The sequence below is a fragment of the Phocoena phocoena genome, chromosome 11, assembly GCF_963924675.1.
Source record: "Phocoena phocoena chromosome 11, mPhoPho1.1, whole genome shotgun sequence".
Classification (NCBI taxonomy): Eukaryota; Metazoa; Chordata; class Mammalia; order Artiodactyla; family Phocoenidae; genus Phocoena; species Phocoena phocoena.
In genome coordinates, this window is record NC_089229.1 from 97,713,262 (window position 1) to 97,736,653 (window position 23,392).

General features: G+C 45.3%; 1 protein-coding gene and 1 non-coding gene across 2 annotated transcripts in view; one reads left to right on the top strand and one right to left on the bottom strand.

Annotated features, from left to right (window-relative positions):
* Positions 1 to 3,532: 3,532 nt before the first annotated feature.
* NDUFA9 (NADH:ubiquinone oxidoreductase subunit A9) overlaps positions 3,533 to 23,392 on the bottom strand; it is a 30,826-nt gene continuing 10,966 nt past the window's right edge. Inside the window, exons 5-11 of the mRNA XM_065887175.1 lie at positions 22,381 to 22,522; positions 18,397 to 18,499; positions 15,076 to 15,143; positions 13,870 to 13,946; positions 8,627 to 8,722; positions 6,244 to 6,310; positions 3,533 to 3,818 (exon numbers count right to left, since the gene is read on the bottom strand). Of these exons, the coding sequence (XP_065743247.1) occupies positions 3,648 to 3,818; positions 6,244 to 6,310; positions 8,627 to 8,722; positions 13,870 to 13,946; positions 15,076 to 15,143; positions 18,397 to 18,499; positions 22,381 to 22,522 (724 nt within the window). The 3' untranslated portion in view covers positions 3,533 to 3,647. The remainder of the gene's footprint in view (positions 3,819 to 6,243; positions 6,311 to 8,626; positions 8,723 to 13,869; positions 13,947 to 15,075; positions 15,144 to 18,396; positions 18,500 to 22,380; positions 22,523 to 23,392) is intronic.
* On the top strand, positions 22,928 to 23,034 carry LOC136131699 (U6 spliceosomal RNA). The gene has a single exon (XR_010656426.1). It is a non-coding gene; the product is annotated as a U6 spliceosomal RNA (small nuclear RNA).

Here is a 23,392-nt window from a genome sequence, read left to right on the forward strand (position 1 = left end):
CTCACAGGATTTCACGGGACCCTCACCACAACCTGTGACGACCTGAAAAAGTTAAATCAAGGTCAAGTTCACAAAGCCAGGGGGAGTGTTGGAGCCAGGGCTGAATACGGGCTCCCTGACTTCAGGGCTGCATCTTCCCTTAACTTCTCTGTTACTAGTTGAATGGATGAAATTCTTTAACGGTGGGACTTTTGACAATCGTTTGAGCTGAGGAAATCACATGCGTGTGCCAGAGACATGGGTGTGATTATCCCGTGTGAACAAGTGACCAGGACAGAGATAGCGGATCTTGGTGGAGCTTCCTGGGACGGAGCTGAGGAACCGAAAAAGCTGAGTTTTTTTTTAAAAGAACAGAGAACGTGGAGCTTCTGGAAGGAAGGAGATAAGGGAAGGGATGGAGAAGAAAGCCACCTCATTTAGGGTTGGTTGACGTGAAGTGAAACCCCAGACAGCCCCCCACGAAAGCTTGGTTATTGTGCTAATTTGTGGCAACTGATGAACAGCAAGTCCACGCTTTAATTTACCGGCTAAGTTAGCGCTCAGAGATGGACAGATACGACGGTGGCCTTTTGCGTTTTGAACCTCAAGCGTGTCCTCTATTGAAGACTGTGCCGTTGGGGAGAGAATCAGACGTAAAGAGGGAAGGCTGGCTGGACCACGGGGTGCCCTGGGCCCGACGGAAAAGCCAACAGAGCCGTGTGTTGCACAGCTGGTAGCAAGTCAGGGGAATACCACACTCAGCTCAAATGGTGTCTCAGGCGTTTACCATGGTTTACCATTAAAGTATGGTCACCTTCCTACCGTACAGCACGGGGAACTCTACTCAATACTCTGTAATGACCTATATGGGAAAAGAATCTAAACAAAGAGTGGATCTATGTGTATGTATAACTGATTCACTTCGCTGTACACCCGAAACCAACACAACATTGTAAATCACCTACAGCCCAATAAAATTTAAAATAAACAAATAATTTTTAAAAATTTTAAACAAAACCAAAGCACGGTCACCTTGCCTAAACCCAGCTCCCAAGACACAATGGCCACACACCTTCAAAGATGTCCCCGGCAGGGGTCACAGTGGTCGATCTCAGCAGGCGTGACACAGCCCCTGGAGGGCACCCTGGAAATCTGCGGGTGCAACCTTTGTTTGTCACAATGATGGAGGGGGACTGTGGGCATTTAGTGGGGGTGGACATAGCACAGTAAGTCAGAACACACAAATCAAGACTTGAAACATCTCACGTGATTTAAAAACCCATTTATACTCACCTGAACTGCAAATTTAACTGTTTGACAGATACAAGGGATTTCTGGTACGGAGGTTAATATATGTTGAGTTTTCTACGAATGTGATTTACTATACAAATCTAGGACAAACTAGATTTTGTTTTGTTCTGAACTTTACAAGAAGCTGCTCACGAATGCAGAAGCTGACGTCAGGAAGAGCAGTGACGCTCTCGGCAGTTAAGTGGCCGAGATAGACGGACCCTCTCTGCAGCCCTGAAGTCAGGGAGCCTGGATTCAGCCTTCACCCCAACACTCACTGGCTGTGTGAACTTGACCTTGATTTAACCCTTTTGGGTCATCACAGGTTGTGGTAAGGATTTCGTGAGATGGTGCGGGTAAAGCACACATCACAGTCCTGGCATTTAGTGACCAATAAATATTAGCTGCTAATGTATCATGCATGGGTGACCTACTCTTCTGGCCACACCAGGCCAGTGTAGCTGTGTGCCTATGGTGACTGCCCACACGAATGCAAGCAGTTGACCACTTCACTATGCCCTTCAGTGCACCTGTGCTCACATCATCACTGGAGTACGTGTTATTTTATTATGGGTGTATTATTCTCCTTTAATGCCCTGTTTATACGAGATAAGGCATTATGTTTTGATTACATGTTAGATAGGTTATAATACTACAACTTTCATAAAAGAACAATTAATAAAGGATGTATTACAAAATATAAAAAGGGGGCATCGGGTGTGACAGGAAAGAACCATCTTGGGTAAATTATGGTTTTAGAGAAAGCAAGTATGCAACATCATGAGTTAGGATACGAACCGATGAGAAATAGCATTGCTAGAACACACAGATACTGTACATCACACAATGATCATGTTTTCAAATCAAATCCACCCATCTGTGTGCCTGCTGGCTGGCTTGTGGCTGGCAGAAGTATCCTCCAAACCAACAAGATATCTCTTAACTGAAGAAAAAAAGTGAAGCAGGGTTGGACTCCTTTCCCCAGAAGACTGATTCTCACATGTTAGTGCGTATGAGGATACACCGGCATGTTTAAGGAAAATAAAACTCCCAGGCCCTTTCATCAGATTCTTTTTTTTTTTTTTCAGATTTATCATGTAATATTGTTTTATTTTTTTCCTCCAGTTTTACTGAGATTTCATTGGCATGCGTCGCCGTCTCTAGAGATTCTGACTCAGCAGGTCTGGGGTGGGGCTCCACCACCTGAATTAGTAACAGGGGCCACACGCCTGAGATGCAGCGTTTCTGCACATCAGTGCTTTTCACACCACTGTGCACAAAATCTCCCAGGGACGTTTTAAAAATGCAGATCCTGATTCAACAGGTCAGGATGGGCCTGCATTCCCAACAAGCTCCCAGGGGTGCTGACGCTTCTGGTCCAGAAATCACACTCTTGTCCATCTGGGGACAAAAGATTCTGGAGCACGCAGAGGGGCCAGGGAGAGAACGCACTTCAGCACTCACGTTCCTCACTCCGCAAGGCTGAGACGGACACTACTGTAAATGAATAGGGCTTTCACTGACCTTCCCGCCCCACAGATTGAGGCGCTGCACTGCAGTCGGCCGCGTGACCAACCCTGGGCCGCCTAGGAAGGTGGTGCATTAGCTTCACCACGAACCCTGGGAGTTTTTCCTCATACTGTCCTGAGGGACTTGCCGACACTGAACCAACTGTGCGTCTGGATCTCGGCTGTGAGGTTGACAACTTAGGCAAACAGTCCTAATTCCGAAGCGCTGGCACTCCTTTACACGGCAGGGGATCCCTGTACACCCACGTGTCTGAAACCATCTGGAGGCTGTCCTAACCGCAGGCGGGTAGAGGCCTCGGCAAGTTCAGATCTGGGCAGAGGACTATGGAATTATTGCAGGTAGTCGCAGGATCCATGGCTACAGACAATGGTTTTCCATGTATGTACTATATTTTAAATGTGTGTAGAGATCATTGAGATAAACGTTTAAAAATACCCAAAGTGTGGATAAATTCAGGACATTATGTCTTCTCTCAATTAGTGTTTATTAAAAGGCATCATATATCACACGGGGGCTTCACAGTATTCTGACCTTAAAAAGCGGTTCTCATCTTCCGGAACATTCACAAGAAATGGCCTGACAGAAGGACATTCAAATCTTCCAGGATTTCAGAGAATAAGATATATATGTGTCAGCATTAAATATATAAATTTAAAGAAAATAATGCTCAAATTCTAGATGGCTGAATCTCTCCCTTTGTAAATCAAGAAAGAAAACGTTGGCAAAGAATTTGATCGCAGATGTTTTAATAGGGGCTCTTATGCACTATGTACAGGATTCTCTGCCAAAGGTGGCCTGGTCGCTAGTGACCCGAATGACACCAAAAACCACGGGCAGCTCAGGGGCCACTAAACAGTGACCGTCTTGGCCGGCTTCACATCTTCAATCTCAGAAGACAGCCAGCGGTACGTGCGGTGACGTCGCAGCACCTCGATGGCCTTGAGCTCCAGGGGCGTGGCCTGAATACCCAGGTCTTCCAAGCCGGGCAGGTGAGGCAGGGTCATGTCTGTGATGTGAACCTGTGAGTAAACAAGACGCGCAGAGAGCACTGAAAAGCGGCCAGGGACACGGAGCGCTGGCTTCGCAAACGCTCCAACCCGCAAGCCGGCCCGAGTCCCGCTGCTGAGACTTCACTGGGTTCAAAGGATACGGGGCAGGGGTTGATGCCCAGAACCACTGAAAGCAGACCACAGAAAAGGGCTTGTGGAGGGAAAGGCAAGTGTCAGCTCAAGGTCTATCCGCGAGTACAAAACACAGGCTCCGGTGAGGGTTAAACAGCAGTCAGTCTGGGCTGGAGCAGACAGGTCGTCACATCTGTGAGGCTCAGTAAAGAAACAGGGGCTGAGGCAAAACCAGCCCATCCCGAGCATCCCCTGGGCCTGTTCTCCGAGCACAGCTTTCTGCCTCGGTTTTGCTGAATCAAGATTATTCCGCGACAATCCAAGAACCTTTGTCTCCAGCTCTACTCAACCTGGCTGACTAATGCTGACTATAGATCTAAAAATCCAAACCCACCTTGTTCGGAGGGGAGGGTGAGCCCTGAGATTCCAAAGACCCCGGCTCATCCGCAAGCAAACGAAGAGGCTTGGTCTACACCCAGAGCAGCATGCGCCCCCATCCTCCCACCTGAGCACGTCTGCCACCCTTCCACCGAAGAGCCGTCAAGCTGCCTCCCCAGAGCAAATCCAAAACCTAGCAGCCTGCTGCCCCAACACTTCTCAGTGACAAATGTAAGAGGTGCATCCGTCAGACACGCTGAAGCGTCCTGGCCACCAGTTCTCCCGCCCGATCTTTCCTGAACACAGAAAGGACACCTTGGGATAACAGCTGCCTGTTCACATCTGTTCCCCAAGGACTATGTTTCCATCTTGTTAACATTTTAGCTTTTAAGTTAACATTCAGAGGACATCCTGGCTGTTGCTTGTTGGTAAAAGGCCAATAGATTTTCAAAGGTAGAGACGGCAGAATGTGTGTATTTTATTTTGTCTCCCCCCTAGAAACACTTCTACACGCAGTAGGCAAACGATCAGTGAGGGAGACCAGCTTGGAGACAGCGAGATGGGAAGGGATCAGCGCATTGCAGGGGACGAGAGGCAGCGGGAGCTGGGCCAGAGGCTACGGAAGGAATGAGCTACCCTCCTGGATCAGAGTGGGTAGAGTGGAGATGACTACTTCCTCCACCCTTCTGGAAGTGGAGAATTTTCAATGCTATTATAAACATTTTCATAATAAAAAGCCGAATAGAAAGGTAGGAAGAGGGAGGTGAGATCGGGCACACAGTTGGGTTCCCATCAATACCTGCTGATGGGCCAGACCTGTGCTGCCCGACAGGAATTTAAGAAAACTCAAATCTTATTTCTGCAGTCACACTGGCCATACTTCAGGCGCTCCACAGTCACTGTTGCTAGTGGCTACTTTCTGAACACTAGAGATGACAGAACATTTCCATCACAGCAGGAAGGATGGGGCAGCACTGTCTAGATGGGTAAGGAAAGGAAGAAATCATGGAGGATTTCCAGATTTTTGGCTTGAGCAACAGAGAGAACAGTGATATCATTAACTGAGCTGAGAGGGGCTAGGAGAGAAGCGGGTTTGCCGTTGTACTCTCGGACGAGCCGTGTTTCGGATAACTATTACACAGCTAAACAGATGTGAGGCCTGCCACTGGGTGGGCGGGGAGGCCATCCAGGGCTGGAGTTGAAGCCGCTGCCAGGAGCTCACAGACAGCAGCCGGAGCCCGGGGCGAGATGAGGGTCGCTCAGAGAAAGAGCAAGGACAGGAAAGGGCTGAGGACAGAGCCCTTGGTCCCCACCGTCAGAGACCAGGGACAGAGGGTGAACCAGGGAGGCCGAGTGAGCACGAGAAGCAAGAGGGTGTGGAAAGCGCAAGTGGAACCCGGGGTTTCAAGAGGACAGGGGTGGCGCCTCCGACCAATGTGGCTCACAGATGGGGTGAGGGCAGGTCAGAGTGCGGACCGCCGGAGTTGGCGGCACAGAGGTCACAGGTGACCGGGAACAGAGCCGGGTTCGGGGAGACAAGGAAATAAAAGCCAGGAGTGGGTTAGAGCAAGAAGGAGGTAAGAAGCCGTCAACCACAGGTAGAGACAGCTCTTCTGACGCACACGGACACAGACAAACAGGGCAGCGGCCAGACACGATGGGCCCGGGGAGGGACTTCGGCCCTTAAAAACACACACAGCTAGTGTTAAGGCTTGTCTGTCTGTACGTGGATGGAGATGATCCAGCGGAGAAAGGAAAATTGAAAATGTCAAAGATAGGACCCCGGAGAGCCTGGGCGTGGGTGCATTTTGTGCACGAGGACGGCAGGCAAGCACGTGGAGCTAAGCCAGGCGAGCCCGTGAGCTAGCTCGACACTCACTCACCCATCTCCGCGGCTCTCTGCCCGGCGTCCGCCCGGGCAAGTGCTCATCTCCCTCATACTCACCCGCTCCACTTTGTCCCTCGTGGTCCAGGGCTCAAACGGACTAATTTCAAAGAGTCGACCTAGCCATCTGGAAAGAGGAATGAACACGGCACACGTGGTGAGCGTCTCTGCTCGACGTTCAAGCCAAGCGAGCAAGGGAGGCTGCCGGGGAGCCAGGAAGTCACCGCAGGTTTTTAAAGAAACGAACAAACATCCGAACCTCCTCGCCCAGGTGCCTGGGAGGTCGCCCCGGTGCCTGCGAGGTCGCCTCGACTTTCACGCCAACAGCCTCATCACCTCCCTGCGGCTCTCCCAGGCGCCACCACAGGGACGGTGAATCGGGAAAGCTTACAGTACAGCTGCCTCAGCAACGAGACAAACGCAAAAGATCCAACGTCCAGTGACACCTGTCACATTCAATCAAAATTAAGCCCAGACGTTCAAACAGGCTTCTGTCAAGGACACAGGGCGAGCCAGGTGGTATGCAAGATAGAAAGCGTGAGCCTTAAAAGTAGGGGACCCGAGAGAACCAAAAAATCCAAAAGTAAGGAGATGCCTAAGATCTACGGTTCAAATGAGGAAGGCAAGAGAAAACCCGGACAAGAGGGGCCTCCTGCTTCCTCAGCACCATCTCTTCACCTTACTGAAACCCGGGGTCTCCTTATCTGTCACCTGAGTTCCTGTCGCACGTGTCTTCAGGACAGGGAGGCCCCTAGGAGTTCCTCGGGGCCCCCACAGAGGACTGGAGGCAGAGCTGGGAGCATGTGCTTTGAGCAGCAACCATCCCTACGGCCAGGCCGGCTCTGCTCTTATCTGATTGTCCTAATGGGCCTTTAGGTCAAAAGTCATCAAACCCAGGTTCCGCAGCATTTTAAAGACCTGTAAAACATCACTCCAAAGGGAGGCATAAAAAAATGAAAAAGGGAGCTGAAGATTGGTCAGAATTTCTCCAGGAACACAGCAAGCCTCAGATTCCAGCCGACCTGTTCCAATGGCCAAAAAAAGGCCACTTCGCTGGCTTACAAAAACGAAACAAAACACACTGCTTACAATCCTCTGCTCTGGTCCTACGCTAACAGATCACCTCCAGTCTGTATTTTCGGGTCCTCGGGGACCGCGCCATGGGCATACGCCAGCTCCAGGATAAGCCTCAGGCGTAGGCACAACCGCGAAAGCAGCTCCCTGCAAACTGGCTGATACCCCTCCACTGCCCCGAGGCCCCCGCCACAAATGCCCTCACCGCTAGCTCCAGTCGATGCCCTTCTGTCTTTATCTTACCTGACTTTTCTACAGCATTTCATTCCATAAACATTAACAAAAGGCCTACTGTGTGCCTAACACCGTTCTAGGTGCTGAAGACACAGATGTGAACAAAATAGCAAAGCTCCTCTCCTTAAACGGCATTCCCTCCTTAAAGCACGCCCTTTCCTTTGGTGCCCAGGAGGCCAAAGTCTCTCCATTTCTCACTTGAGCCTCTGGTTACTCTCTTCTAGCCCCCCTGACAAACTGCTCTTGCTCCGCTGGTCCTTTAAACGGAGATACTCCTCAGCCCTGCTCTTCCACTCAGTCCCCACTCTGCCCCGCTCACCTCGGAGTCGCTGGGAGTGTTAAATGAGATGAAGAAGGCAGCCTGAAAGACGGAACACTGCCAATAAACATTACCATCACACTGCCTTCTAACTGTCTCTCTCTGATACTTCTCTTAGGTCAGAAGCTTTTCTGAGGGTTTACTGTAACATCCTGAGTGCCTGGTACATTGCCTAAGACACAGCTGGCAACAAGAAATGTTTGTTGAATGACTGAATGACCAAACGAATGAAGAAGTGAGCTGCCGTGTTGCTTCATCAGTCAATCTCTGGCAAACTGGATGTGAAAGTCTCCCTGACCAGGACCTCAGTGTGTGATCATTCCAGGATGCTAAACCTCCAGAGGGGAGAAGTGAAGCAAGAAGCAGGGAGAGCAAATAAGGCAACTGCAGGAAGCGGCTGAATTGACCTGGCTCCTTTTCCCAACCCCGGGATCAGACTGCCTTAACGAAGGAGGGCCCCTTTCCCCTCCTGGGTGAGTGGATGAAACAGAGGGAAACTCGACTGCTCCTTCACATGACCTGCCAAGCAAGACGCTGCCAATTAAACCCAGTGGCTTCTAACAGGAGAATCTGAAGACCTGCAGATTCAACCTTCCAACACAGTGTGTTTCTCACCCACAAATCAACATTCCCTTTCTTAGACTCCTCTGGCTCTTTCCTAGATGACTGTCAAGATATCAGAAGCACCTCCTGGTTAGAGATTCCCAGATTTCACCTCAATGGACGTACTCCCTCTAACCCCTGGGTGGGAGCATTACAAACGAAGTCTCCAGTTAGCTCTTTTCTAGAAGGCACAAAAAGCAGCGCTTTACTTACCGATAGACAAAATGTGGCAAAGGGTATGCCAGGAAGGGTCTGTGAGCCACGGCAAAGATGTACTGCACCAGGTCAAAGAGGACGTACCGACTGGGCCTACAAACAGAAAATTCACAGTTCTTCAGATTATTTGCTCCTCACAAACTTTCGTTCTTAGTTTTACAAAATAACATCTTTCTTATGAAAAAGGAAACACATACGCACTACAGTAAATACAGATTAGCACAAAGAAAAACCACCCACCAAAGATGAAGTTAATAAACTTAATATATAATAATAAACTTAACTTCTCATCTGCTTATATTTAAATTAAATTTAATTTATTTTAAAATTTCATTTATTTATTTATTTTTATTTATTTATTTTTTGGCTGCATTAGGTCTTTGTTGCTGTGTGTGGTCTTTCTCTAGTTGCAGCGAGCGGGGGCTACTCTTCATTGCAGTGCACGGGCTTCTCATTGCAGTGGCTTCTCTTGTTGCGGAGCATGGACTCTAGGTGCAGGCCTCAGTAGCTGTGGCACACGGGCTTAGTTGCTCCGCGGCATGTGGGATCTTCCTGGACCAGTGATCGAACCCGTGTCCCCTGCATTGGCAGGCGGATTCCTAACCACTGCGCCACCAGGGAAGTCCCTCATCCCCTTATACATTTTTTGCTTTTATAAATGTAAGATCACACAGGTCATCGTATTCTGTAATGTCTTTTTCATTTAACATTAAATCCCAATCATCTTTCTGTGTCACTAAATATTCTAGTGCATGCTTAATGGTTGCCCGTATTGTATTGCAGGTAACCATAATTATTGTATCACCAATTCTCAGGTTTTGGATATTTAAGCTACTAAAAATATTTTTATTTTTTAAAATAATGTTTTAATGAACATTCTTGTTGCAAATATTTCTATATATCCATAATTATGTATCTGTAATATATTCTAGAAATAGAACTAGCTCAAAGTATATTTTGACATTTTAAGGCTTTTATCAAACCTCTTCCAAAGAGGTTATAGCAACTTAATAGAAAATGCTAGTACTCCCCTCACCAAAAATGAGTTTAGTCATAAAAAAATGAGCAAACAAAATTTTGTCCATCTGCCAGGTAGAAAAAGGTACCTCAACATTTTAATGAGCATTACTTTAATATTAGAGATTAATTTTTTTCTTCATATATTTTTGGCCATTTACATTTACTGCTTTTCTCTCTTTCCTCCTGGAGTCTCTTTCCATAAGAATGGTTTGTAAAAATTTTTATATTTTAATGATATAGTTGGAAATAGCTTTTATTGTTTATATTACTGCCTTTTAATGTTTAATTGTCTTGTGGCATACAGAAGTTTAAACAGTTCATTTAATCAAAACTACTGATTTCTTTCACTTCACTGTTTGGTTTTATGTTTAGAAAATCCCTCTATAGTCACTAGTGACATAAATAAATGTCCACATATTTATTCTAATGCTTTGTTTTTTTACCCATAAAATAAGTCATCCTGCCATGTATTTTTGTATTGATATAGGATAAAGATGTTATCAACATTTACTGAAAAATCTACCCTTTCCCCGTATTTTGAAATATCACCCTTATCACACTCTATTCTTACATATATTTGAGACTGTTTCTGGACTTCCTGTTCTATTCCACCGATCTGAATAGTTCTGTACCAGTATAACCTAGTTTTAGTAACTATTATTGCTTATAACACACTTTAATATCTCTTCACCCATTTCCTAATCTCTTTGCCTTAGAAAGCCTGTGACAGCTGAGAGCTGAATTAAGGCAATTCTGTGAGAACCTCATCATTCTGACATTTTCACCAAAAAAAACCCCACCCCAAAACAAAAAAAACAAAAACAAAAAAGAAGAAGGAAAATGTCAGCTAGAGGAACTACCAGACAAAGCCCTCAGATATCTTCCTTCAAGTTCCAGAAATCACTGCATATAATACATGCTATGCCAAAGAACAACTGCAATCTTCATGATGACAAGCAGTACTGGTATCTTGGGCAAACTAACTATGTCATACACTTGCTCTTCAGCTCTTCTAAAGCCCTTTGTGTTCCATTAACTGTGACTCAAAGACTGGTCTACGTGCCCCTGCTCAGAGAAAGGTACACTGAAGGCCACGTCCTTCCCAGCTTAGATTTCACGGTTCCATACTGTAGTCATTCCTCTGCAAATATCCTCAGCAAAACCTTGTCCCCAGCACCTCTCCACTATCCTAGCACAGCAAAACCCCTTCTCGGGTTAATCCAAGTATCTGCCTTCTTTGTGCCTGAACCCCCAGCAAGACACAGTTGCAGAGAAAACAGCCCTGGGCTAACTGGCTTCCCCTTACATTTCTGATCATGAATTTCAAGGGGAAGGCTCAGCTCTGCTTTGCAGTCCTACTGTGCGCTCCCAGGAGTACTCTTTTCCTCTTCTCTCAGGGAGTGCTTCCTATCTTCTTCTCCATCCTCAAATTTTCCATATACCTCTCTCACCCACCCCATCCTGCCTTTTAGCTGATGATCTTGTCTTTTCATCTTTTTCGTAATGATGTCTTATGAAGTACGAAAGTTTTTAATTTCAGTGAAGTGTAATTTATCCATCTTTTTCTTTGATGGAGTATGCTTTTGATGTCGTATCTACAAAATCTTTGCCTAACCCAGGTCTAGAAGATTTTTAAACGTTTCTTCCAAAAGTTTTATAGTTTAACCCTTACAGTTAGGTCTTGGATCTATGTTAATTTTTTGATGTATGCTGTGAAATCAGAATCTATGTTCATCGTTTTGCATGTGGATAGTACCATTGTTGAAAAGATTATCATTTCCCCATTGCAGTATCAAGGCACCTCTGGCAAAAATCTATCGTCCAAAAACATAAAGGCTGATTTCTAGACTATCAATTCTGTTTAATTGACTTCTTTGTCTATTCTTATGCCAGTGCCACATAGTCTCTATAATTATAGCTTTCAAGTAAGTTTTGAAATTGGAAAGCTTAAGTGCTCCAACTTTATTTTTCTTTGTCAAAATGGTTTTGGCTATTGTGGGTCTTTTGCATTTCTGTATAAATTTAGAATCAATTTGTCAATTTCTGCAAAAAAGCATGCTCAAATTTTGATAAGATCGAGTTGAATATACAGATCAATTGGGGGAAAATTGCCATTTTAACAATATTGACTCTTCCAACCCATGAACATGAAATGTCTTTCCATTTACTTAGGTCTTCCTTCATTTTCCTCCTCAATGTTAGGTGATTTTCAGTATATAAGTCTTGTATTTCTTTTGTTAAATTTATACCTATTTTATTTTTTTGATGCTACTGTGAATAGAATTATTTTATTTTATTTTAGACTGTTCATTTGCTAATATATGGAGATTGATCTTTATATATTGATACTGTGCCTTGTAGCCTTGCTGAACTTGTTTACTGGTTCTCAGTTTTGTGTATGTATGTGTGTATCAATAGATATTTAATGGGCGATTGAGAAAATGGACCAACATCATGTAATTAATAACTACGAGTAAACTACGAGCAAAATTAAAGTCGTGCCTTTGCCTTAGCCTCAGGGAAATAAACAAAGTTTCCTCTGGGGCTGAAGAGAAGTGTGCGTACACATTTACAACATTGCAAGAAAAAATGCCCACACTTCCCTGTTTACCTTACTTTTCCCACCACTGTGTCAGATAAGTATGACCTACTGCCGCCTGGCGAAGAGGCTGGACTGGCTGGGCAAAGGTAAAGAGGACAATGGCTAACTCATCCCAGAGCATCTCCACTGAGCAGTAAGCAGAGTCTATAAAACCATTTCTGCTCACCTATTCCTTGGAATCCTGGTCTAAATGTCTCTTGACTAGAACCTGGTATCTTTTGAGCCTAGTGTTTTATGGAAACCGTGCTGAACACTTTTTTTGTAAATAATTTTCCTAGAGTGTGTAACTGATTACACACTAATGTACTAAATTGGGAACTCAGGGAGACATACATCTTCCAGCAGCTGGTTGACATGGAAACACAATACAGAGTTTTTTGCACTGAAAAAAAAAACTTTACTAAACTAAATCTATAGTGATAATGAAACGTGACAATATATGAATCCATAATGCTGGGAAAATATACCATGTCTCCTGCTTGGAGAGCAGAATGTCTTTTCTCAAGAAGCAAGTAGGATTCTGGGCCAATTATTAGGTGAATTTGGTACTTTTCCACTGGGCAGATTGAGTCTTAGTGTTTTGTTTTTTTAATTTATTTTATTTTAATTTATTTATTTTTGGCTACGTTCGGTCTTCGTTGCTGCGTGCAGGCTTTTCTCTAGTTGCAGTGAGCGGGGGCTACTCTTCATAGCTGTGTGCGGGCTTCTCATTGTGGTGGCTTCTCTTGTTGCGGAGCACGGGCTCTAGGTGCACAGGTTTCAGTAGTTGTGGCACGCGGGCTCAGTAGTTGTGGCTCAGGGGCTCTAGAGCACAGGCTCAGTAGTTGTGGCGCATGGGCTTTATTGCTCCACGGCATGTGGGATCTTCCTGGACCAGGGCTCGAACCTGTGTCCCCTGCACTGGCAGGCGGATTCTTAACCACTGCGCCACCAGGGAAGCCCGGGTCTTAGTGTTTTAGTTTTAATTAATTCAGTAAAAAGGTCCTAAACCTAGCTGTGAGATGATTGAATAATTTCAGGTAAGTCACATAGCTTTACTGTGCCCCATTTTTCCCGAGAGCGAATTTCAACAAAGAGAGCATATAACAAATGATCAGTCTTGCAAAGCCCTAGAAACTGAACCCTAAGCCAGCCATTTCCAACCTTTTGGGGCATCGTGATAATCTAGCAAAATTAATTTGATTTTGCAACTGTACTTATTCCCTAAAAGTGTTTTGTTTGATTCTCCTTTGATATATTAAAAACATCACTGGAGTAGCACAAAACCATCCTTGGGGGTCACTGGACTAAGGCTACATAATAGTCTAGGGCAGGGGTTCTCAGATTTTGGTGACAGAAGAATCATTTACTCAAGCAGATTCCTAGGTTCCCTCAATTCGGACTTAATATAAGCATTCAGGATCTTCTGATAATGATGGCCTTTGGATGGTTCTTTGAGATATACTGGCCTCAGGGCCAAGACAGTAAGGTTTCTGGAATAAATATCATCCAAGAAAGACACTGAAAAATGCAACCAACAGACCTGTGAGCGCATGTTTAGAAATCATTGTTGTTGTAAATCACGGTTCTTTCATTTTAACAGGCTGCACTATTTTAAAGTCAAACTCCAGCCACCTACCCAACAAAGGCAAAAGTTTTCCCTCTGGCATCTGGATCCTTAATTGCATTAATAATTCCTTTGGTGACATCCACAATCTACAAGAAATTATAACACATGTTTAAGTAACTGTTGAAAGAGAGAGAAACAGAGAGATGGGGGAGAGAAAGGAAGAAAGGGAGGAGGGGAGGGAGGAAGGAAGGAAAGCAGGCCACATGGATCACAACAACAGAATGATAAGATTAAGATGACGTCATTGTCTTTTCAGAACGCTCCTAAAAGAACCCACATCTCAAGAGCTCAATAACCTCCACATGGGAGGGTCACCTGAATACCTTCTCCAGTTAGCCTCGCGGGCATCCAGGCCTCTCCACCGGCTCCAAACTCACCCCCTCCTCCTCCTCCTCTCGCTGTCACTGTGCTATCACAAACCATTAGTCCAAACCACATGGAACTGCCAATATTCTACCATTTTGAAATTTAAAAATAATAATAATCTTACATGATTTCAGACCCCGTGGTTTCCACTAGCGGTGATTTTGGCCCCCAAGGGACATTGCCAAATGCCTGGAGGCAGTTTTAGTTGTCACAGCTTGGGGGGTGCTACTGCCACCTGGTGGCTGGAGGCCAGGAATGCGGCCACACAATCCACAGCAGCCGCCACGGCAAAGCGTTACTGGCCCAGGAAGTCCACAGTGCCCCAGTTGAGAGACCCTGGTTCAACACAACATGGACTCCAACATGCTCTCTTACCTCTGGGCCCCTGTACACACCGCTCCCTCTGCATGTGAATCATCTGCAGGGTCTCACGTAAGATGTCATTTCCTTGGAGGCCTTCCCTGACCCTCAAGTCTGGAGTAGGTGTCCCCTGACATATTTACGTAAAACCCTCTCCTGTCATAGCACTTATCACGCTGCATGACAATTGTTTTTCTGACCTGCCTCTGACCATCTTGAGGACAGCAACGTGTGTCTGTGTCATTAGCATCTCAATATTCCCAGTGACGTGCGGTGTGCCTAGCACATTAAGGGCTCAGTACAGTTTTCTTAAATGAATGAACAGGTGAAGACAGAGAATACATGTACCTCTTAGGTAAACTGAGAGGCAACCAGTCAAAGCAAGCTGACAAAGATGAAAATGATGGAATTACAGGATTAGGATAAAACTGGAAAGCTGATCACCTGACTCTTGAACTCAGAGAAAGCTCCTTTATCCAGGGTACTTACATATACTGGTTGTTTCACTGTCTTCTTGCCCAAGGAAATAAGAGGGACACCACCAAACCATCGAATACCTGGCGGAAGAAAGACAACATTCTTAGAAGGCCTAGGCTGCCTGAAGACCCACGCATCTCCAGGTGCCCCAAGCTGGCATAACCATTTTGCGTAGTAAAAATAAGGAAATAAATGTAGCTGACTCTGAGGCAGTTAATGGTCCTACAAGGGGCAGCCATTTGTTTTTCACACAACAAACATAGAAAGTAAAAGGGCCAAGTACTCAGGGACACAAAGAACAAGGGAAAGTAGTCAGGTGGCTTGTCTACCTGTCCTCCACTCTGCAGTGCTAAGCGCATGGCCACTCCCAAGACTGCACTCTACCTGCACCCTATTCTAACCAACAGATCAGCAATACAACCAACCCAGAGAAAGATGCAGGTGAAGATAGGAATTTAGTGTATGATGAATGCAGTACCACAAATACGTAGAGAATGGAAGTATTTAATAGATGACGCTGAGATAATCATTCTACTCTCTGAAGGAAAAAAACAAAAAAGAAATGGCTCACATCTTGCCATAAGCCAAAACAAAATCCCAAGTGGCTTAAATGTAAAGGTAAAAAAAGATTTTCTTAGAAAAACTTTTTTTTGGCCACGCCACGCGGCTTCTGGGATCTTAGTTCCCGGACAAGGGACTGAACCTGTGCCCCCTGCAGTGGAAGCATGGAGTTCCCACCACTGGACCACCTTAAAAAAAACTTTTAAAAGTAGAAATTATTTATAAGAGCATCCAAAAGAACAAAATACTTAGGGAAAGACTAAACCAAGTTGGTTAAAGACTTGCACACTGAAAACTACAAAACATTGCTGAAAGAAATTTAAAAAGACACAAATGGAAAGACATCCCATGTTCATGGATTGGAAAACTTAATATTGTTAAGATGTCAATACTACCCAAAGCAGTCTACAGATTTAATGCAATCCCTATCCAAATCCCAATGGTGCTTTTTGCAGAAAGACAGGAAACTCCATTCTAAAATTCATATGGAATGTTAAGACACCCCAAATAGCCAAAACAATCTTGAAAAAGAAAAGAAAAAGAGTTGGAGGTTTCACACTTCCTGATTTCCAAACTTACTACAAAGCTACAGTAATCAGAACAGTGTATAGTGATCAAAACAGTGGCATAAAGACAGACATAGATCAATGGAATGGAATAGAGAGATATAATCATTGCACATCTGGCCAAAAAATTTTTGAAAAGATGCCAGCACCATTCAAAGGAGAAATGGTAGTCTTTTCAACAAATGATGCTGGGAAAACTGAATATCCATAGGCTAAAGAATGAAAGTGAACCTTACCTCACACCATACACAAAAATTAACTCAAAATGGATCAAAGACCAAAACATAAGAGCTAAAAGTACAAAACCCTGAGAAGAAAACACAGGGGAAAAGCTTCATGACAACGGATTTAGCAATGGCTTCTTGGCTATGACACCAAAAGTATAGGCAACAAAAGTAAAAATAGATAAACTGGACTACATCAGAATTAAAAACTTCTGTGAAACAAAGGACACAATTAACAGTGTAAAAATGCAACCTATAGAATGAGAGAAAATGTTTGCAAATCATATGTCTGATAGGAAGGGGGTTACTATCCAAAATGTATAAAGAACTCCTACAATTCAACAATGACAAAGAACCACCCAATTAAAATATGAGCAGAGGACATGAATAGACATTTCTCCAAATAAGATATACAAATGGACAACAAGCACGTGAAAAGATGCTCAACATCGCTGATCATTAGGGCAAAACCATCAGATATTACCTCATACCCGTTAGGATGGCTACTATCAAAAAACAGAAAATAACAAGTGTTGACGGGGATATGGAAAAATTGGAACCTTGTGCACTGTTGGTGGAAATGTAAAACGGTACAGACATTAAGGAAAAACACATGGTAGTTCCAAAAATTAAAAACAGAACGATATGCTCCAGCATTTTCACTTCTGGATATATATCCCAGAGAACTGAAAGTAGGGCCTCAAAGAGATATTTGTACACCCATGTTCATAGCAGCATTACTCAGATAAAATAATGCAAAGGTGGAAGCAACCCAAGTGTCCACTGACGGATGAATGGATAAACAAAATGTGGTCTATACATACAATGGATTATTATTCAGCTTAAAAGGAAGGAAATCCTGTCACATGCTACAACATGGATGGACCTTGAAGACATTATACTAAGTGAAATAAGCTAGTCACAAAAAAGACAAACACTGTCTGATTCCACTTATATGAAGTGCCTGGAGTAGTCAAATTCATAGACAGAAAGTAGAATGGTGTTGCCAGGGGCTGGGGGGAGGGGGCAACGGGAAGTTGTTTGATGGATACGGAGCTTCAGTTTTGCATGATGAAAAGAGTTCCGGAGATTGTTTGCAGTACAACATGAATACACGTAACGGTACTGAACTGTACACGCAGAACTGGTTAAGACTGTGTGGTCTGCTCGGGCTGCCACAATAAAATACCACAGCCTGAGTGGCTTATTTAAACAAGAGAAATTTATTTTCTCATAGCTCTGGACGCAGGAAAGTCCAAGATCAAGGTATCGGCTGATCTGGTGCCTGGTGAGAGCTCTCTTCCTGGCTTACAGGCAGCCGGCTACGTTCTCACATGGCTTTTCCTCAGGGCACACAGGGAGGGAGAGAATGACCTCTCTCTTCCTCTTTTCCTAAGGCCACTAATCCTGCGGTTAGGACCCCACTCTTATGACCTATCACATGTGTCTGGCAAAGTAGGATGCTACCTCTTTGTCTTTCAAAACCAACACCTAAGTGACTTGGAAAACAGACTGAAAGTGAGGCAGCACTAAGAAAACCGGGGCTTCGTAGGCCAAGTATAAATGAGGCACTGACCCCATGCCAGGTGCTGTAACATAAGCTAGCTACTCCATTAACCAGCGCACTGGTCCTCCGGTGGACATCATCGTGTTCATCTTAACAGATGAAGAAGCTGCTACATTCAAAGACCTGCCAGAGTCCCAGAGCTGGTTAGTCCCAGGACCCAATTCATAGTCAGGTCTCGAACTCCCAAGTCCATGCTCCCTCTAGGCATCTAAGCTGCTTCTTGTGATACAGAGTGACGAAGATCACGAGAGGGACCATGCTGACTGGAAAAAGAGAACCTTTGGGGAGAAAAAGGCAACTCGAGGAGAAAAAAATTCAACCTCCATCTTCCAGTCAGAGAACATAGTTTGCTTGTGATTAACTTCAACCTGGTTAACCAGCATTCCCCCTCCTACTATTAAGGAAGAAGACCTACTTGCAAAATAATTGAGGAATCTATCCTCTCTTCCAAAGATGTCCGATGGCTTTATGATGGTAGCTTCTGGAAATGTGTCTCTCACTTCTTTCTCTCCAGCAGCCTTAACAACCAAACACAACAGAGTTCTGCGGTGAGTTAACGAAGCTCCCACTCCTTCCACTATGGGGACGCTACGCATATTTCAAGGTCGTATTTCCTCCAGGTTAAGGGAATCACGTCATTCATAACACTCAGCTACAGTCCCCCCCCGCCCCCGCCCTTAGATTCAGCTTCGCTTTCCACAATTTCAGTTACCCGCGGTCAACTGCGGTCCAAAAATATTAAACAGAAAATTCCAGAAATGATTCGTGTGCTGTTCTGAGCGGCGTGATGAAATCTCATGTCATCCTGCTCAGGCCTGCTGGCACGTGAATCTCATATCGTCACAAGAAGAAGGGGGAGTACAGTCAGCAGATATTGAGTGAGAGAACGGGGGGCCATTCATGAAACATTCATAAACATTCATGAAATTTTTATTATAGCCTATTGTTATAACTGTTTACTTTATTAGTAGTTACTGTTGTTAGTCTCTTACTAATTCATACACGAAACTTTATCACAGGTATGTGCATATAGGAAAAAGCAAAGTATATATGGGGTTCGGCACCATCTTCGGTGTCAGGCATCCACTGGGGGATTTGGAATACATTCCTCATGGTAAGGAGGAGACAAGTCTACACGGAAATTTTTTTTAAAACACTAACACATAAAAACGCTCCACCTCTTATAGCTCTTGCTGGGTTTCTTCCCATATTTATTCTAAGGAAGTTTATGCGGAAGAAGAAAGAAGGAAAATCAGAGTAGACTCACTTCCTAGACAAGGTGCAGATACCAGCACCTGGTTCAGCCATCCTGCCTACCCGCACCCGCTGGGGGTGACATCAGAGCCCCGGTGGACTTGGACCTCCGTTTCTTGAGCTTCTCAACTCCAGGGACCTCGTCTTCACCCCACTTCAGCCACTCTCCACTTGGAGGCTTCAGACCAGAACAACCCAAGTGCCCCTCCTCTGAGCCCTACATGAAGACGTGCCGCTTTCAGATGACCAGCTCCTGGGCTGCCAGCCTGCTTGTTCTCTGCTCCTCTGCTCCTGAGATGTGTTCCTTCAACTTCTCGGGGACCCCATTCCACTGGGTCTGCCCTCCTCCACACCAATCCCTCCGAACGTCCCTTGCCCCAGGTTAGATTCCATGGCCCGCCTTGTCCATCACTCTCTTAGCGATACTGTAGACTACCTGTCCCCTTGTCCTTTACTCCACCCACCAGGCAAAAAATCCCAGTCCTGGAAGAACCCCACCAGCCTCCTTCTTTAAGCCATGCACTCCTGCTGCCTTCAGAGCTACAGGAAAATAAACAAGTACAAATCATCAATTGGTAACACATAAATTCCTGTCCCCAGTTTTAACCGGGCTCGTAACATTTCCCAGAAATAGGGTTTCCTTCTAATTAGTTTACATTTCCAGTTGACAAGTTTCAAACCTTTTCTGTTCTATTCAAGTTTCTCCCTTACTTTCCCCTCTTCTTCCAGTAAATGACTTCATCTTCTAATTCAAGGAGAAAGTACAGCACCAGAGAAAAACCACCTGGTGTTCCCAGTGCTGAATCTACAAAGCCAGGGGCACGAAGCAACATTCTCTCCTCCTTCCTGACCAGAGTGGAGGAACTCACCTCCTGTCACTTTCTCAAAAACATGCCCATTACTCCAGCCCACACATCTGCAGTCAGGCTCCCCTTACCTGCACCTTCCCACCAGCATTTCAACAATGTCAAGATCGTCTACCTTAAAAGAAAAAAGAAATTCCAACTCCACATGCCCCTCCAGCCTCCCGCCCCCTCCTTCCTCTTAGTAAACCACCTGAGAACGATGCTGTCTTACTGTCCCTGCTGCCTCCGCCCCTGCCTGCTCTTCACTCACTGCTGCCCCGACACCTGCTCAAACTGCTCTTGATAAGCTGACCGAGGACCTGCGCTGTAGACCCCGGCCGACCCTGCAGCTGACTCACCTCTTCATCTTCCCCCCACTTCTGTAACCTCAGACTCTCCTGGCGTCCCTCCTGCCTCTCCGTCCGCCCTGCTCAGTCCTCTCGTTTGCTTTTTGCAGGAGCACCCTTCTCCTCGTCCCCCGCACCCCCCGTCCGTGCTCCTCTGGGCGCTGTCCAGAGCTCTCTGCTCTCGATTCATCCCCATGAGGCCACCTGGTCCCCTCGTGTTGCTTCAATTAACAACAAACAGTGGGGACTCCCACGTTCGTATCCCCAACCACGCTCTTTCTTCGGAGCTCCAGGATCTTAAACCCCATTCTCCACTGGGACCTGGGTGACTGACATGCACTTGAGATGCAACCTGAGTCCAGAACTGGATCATCCTCTTCCATTCTCCACAAATAATACCTCTCAATTTGTGCTACACATTGGGATTACACGGGGGGAGGTGTGAATACTGATGTCCGAGTTCTACCCCCAGAGCTGCTATTTCCGTTGGTCTGGGTGCCCTGGGTATCAGGATTTTTCAGTCCCCTCCATGATTCTAAGGGGCCACTAAGGCTGAGAACCCCACCCCCAGCACCCGGTCCTTCTCGAGGGTTCCTCATTTTCAACAGGCGCACCATCCAGGCAGGGGTTTAAGCCTGCGGGCTGGGCACCGCCGACCCCGCCCTCACCCTCACCACTGACTACCCCACCTCCGCCCCCTCCAAACAATGGCGAATGCGGGTGATTCTCTGAATGCCAGGGCAGAGGCAGGCACGGGCTTCACTCTCTCACTCCCTCTCTCTTGCTCTCATACAGAGAATAGTGTGTACGCTGATGTATGACTTATAGTAGGCCTTACGTTGAGTACGGTAATGACGGTGGGCAGGCCTGTAAAATTTTTAAAAAGTATTAATTTTGACTTCAGGTTAAATCATTGCTACCTAAAAGTGTAACTGTTGATATTATGAATTCCAGCAATAGTATGAAAACCAGCTTATCACAGAACGCTTTGAAATCCCGAGTCAGGTGTTCTTAACCAATTCCTATTTTTTCCTTCCAGAAACTTCGATTTTGAGGTTGTTTTTGTAAAGATACCCCAAGCTACTTTGCAACACCTAGTGCGTCTGGAATGATTTTCCTCAATGGACTAGAAACTAGATGTGGGCTAAGACCATGTGTGTTTTATTTACCCTGTATCCCCAGTGCCTACTACAACATGGAGCACATAGTAGGTGCTTAATAAATCATTTGGTCAATTAAAGAATGCAGTGGAACCAAAAGCTGGAGCCAGTGTCAAGGAACTCTGCGGTCCTTATCAATCTGACCCAAAGCAGGCTCCTTACGGCAGGAACCAACTGCTGAAGGCATTCCCGGGCACCACAATCCCTACTGAGTCCCTGATGATAAAACATTTCAGGTTACAGACCGACTCCAAACCAGGCTGCTCAACCCCTAGGCACAATCTGGACCACAGTGGGGTTTCTGGGAGTCCAAGAAGCCTGACTACAATGTGAACAGCCATTTTCCCTGGCAAATACTTATCCTGTCACCCCCAGCCTTCACATTACCCCTCCAAGCATGGCATAAGACCATGACTATGCAAGGGGTCAGAGAAAGAAGGATGGTCCTTTAGCTTTGGTGGCTGACACAGGTACGGCTCTTATGCAGGAAGCATACTCTACCTTTTGTGTTTACTGTGTAATTCTATGATGTACCAAGAAACTTTACACCCTGGAGGGTGGGTAATAGTGTGGTCTACCCATCTTTGAGGCCGCTTAGCACAGTTCCCTGCAAACAGAAGGCAGTCAGCTACAACTCAGCCACACAACCATCACATTCTGGATATGGAGAATTAGACATCCCCCTGGATTCTGGATACATCAGTGAGAAACCGTTCTCACTTAAACTCACGTTTCCCACGGGCTAAGAAACTCAAGCTCTGTGAACCACTTCCCAAATCAACTTGTTACTTACCTTATTTCTCAGATATTTAGAAGAGCTTTTAATATCGGCATTCAGATGTGAAACGTGAATAAATTTTTCAACTCCAGCTTCCTTGGACACTTGAGCGATTGCTTGGGGAATCTTTACAAAAACATCCTCAAAACCAAAGTTTCTAGCAGGAAAAAATAGGGATCGGTTAAGAACACCTGACTCAGGACTCCAAAGCATACTGTGATAAGCCGGTTTTCATACTATTGCTGGAATTCATAATATCAGTAGTCATACTTTTAAGTAGCAACGATTTCACCCGAAGTCAAAACTAATATTTTAAAAAATTTTTACAGGCCTCCTCACTGCCATTACCATACATAATGTAAGGCTTACTGTAAGTCATAAATCAGCATACATACTATTCTCTGTCCTCAAGGAATCCCAAGGCTGAGGCCCTTTAAAAACACCTGGCTGCACTGACTGGGCGGGGAGGGGAGAAGTGCTGGGTGCTGGAGGGGAAATCACTGCTCACCCCCAGGCCTTTGCTTTCCTCAGGGGAAAAAAAGGAAACTAACAAAATACATCAGTGCTTGCTACGGCAGCACATATACTAAAATTGGAACGATACAGAGAAGATTAGCATGGCCCCTGGGCAAGGATGACACGCAAATTCATGGAGCGTTCCATGTTAAAAAAAAAAAAAAAAAATGCATCAGTCACCAATTAGATCCAACAACACGAACGAAGTGCCTGCCCTGTACAAAGCACTGCTCGTCATCACGGGGGCTATAAAGTTGAATAAGACCCTCCAAGTCATCAAAGAGCTTAAAAATACATGATGAGGCAGACGTATCTAAATGAGTCTAAGTCAAACTTTCATAAATGTGAAGAAAGAGGCGTGAACAGAGTGCTGCGGAACCGCAGGATTCAAACATTATTTGTCGATAAACGACCCACACAAGGGCTAAAAAGAACTGTTCAAACTGGTACTCGTGCCGTCTTTGATTAACAACGTGGGGAACAGATGGAGAACACTGTTCACGCAAGAAAA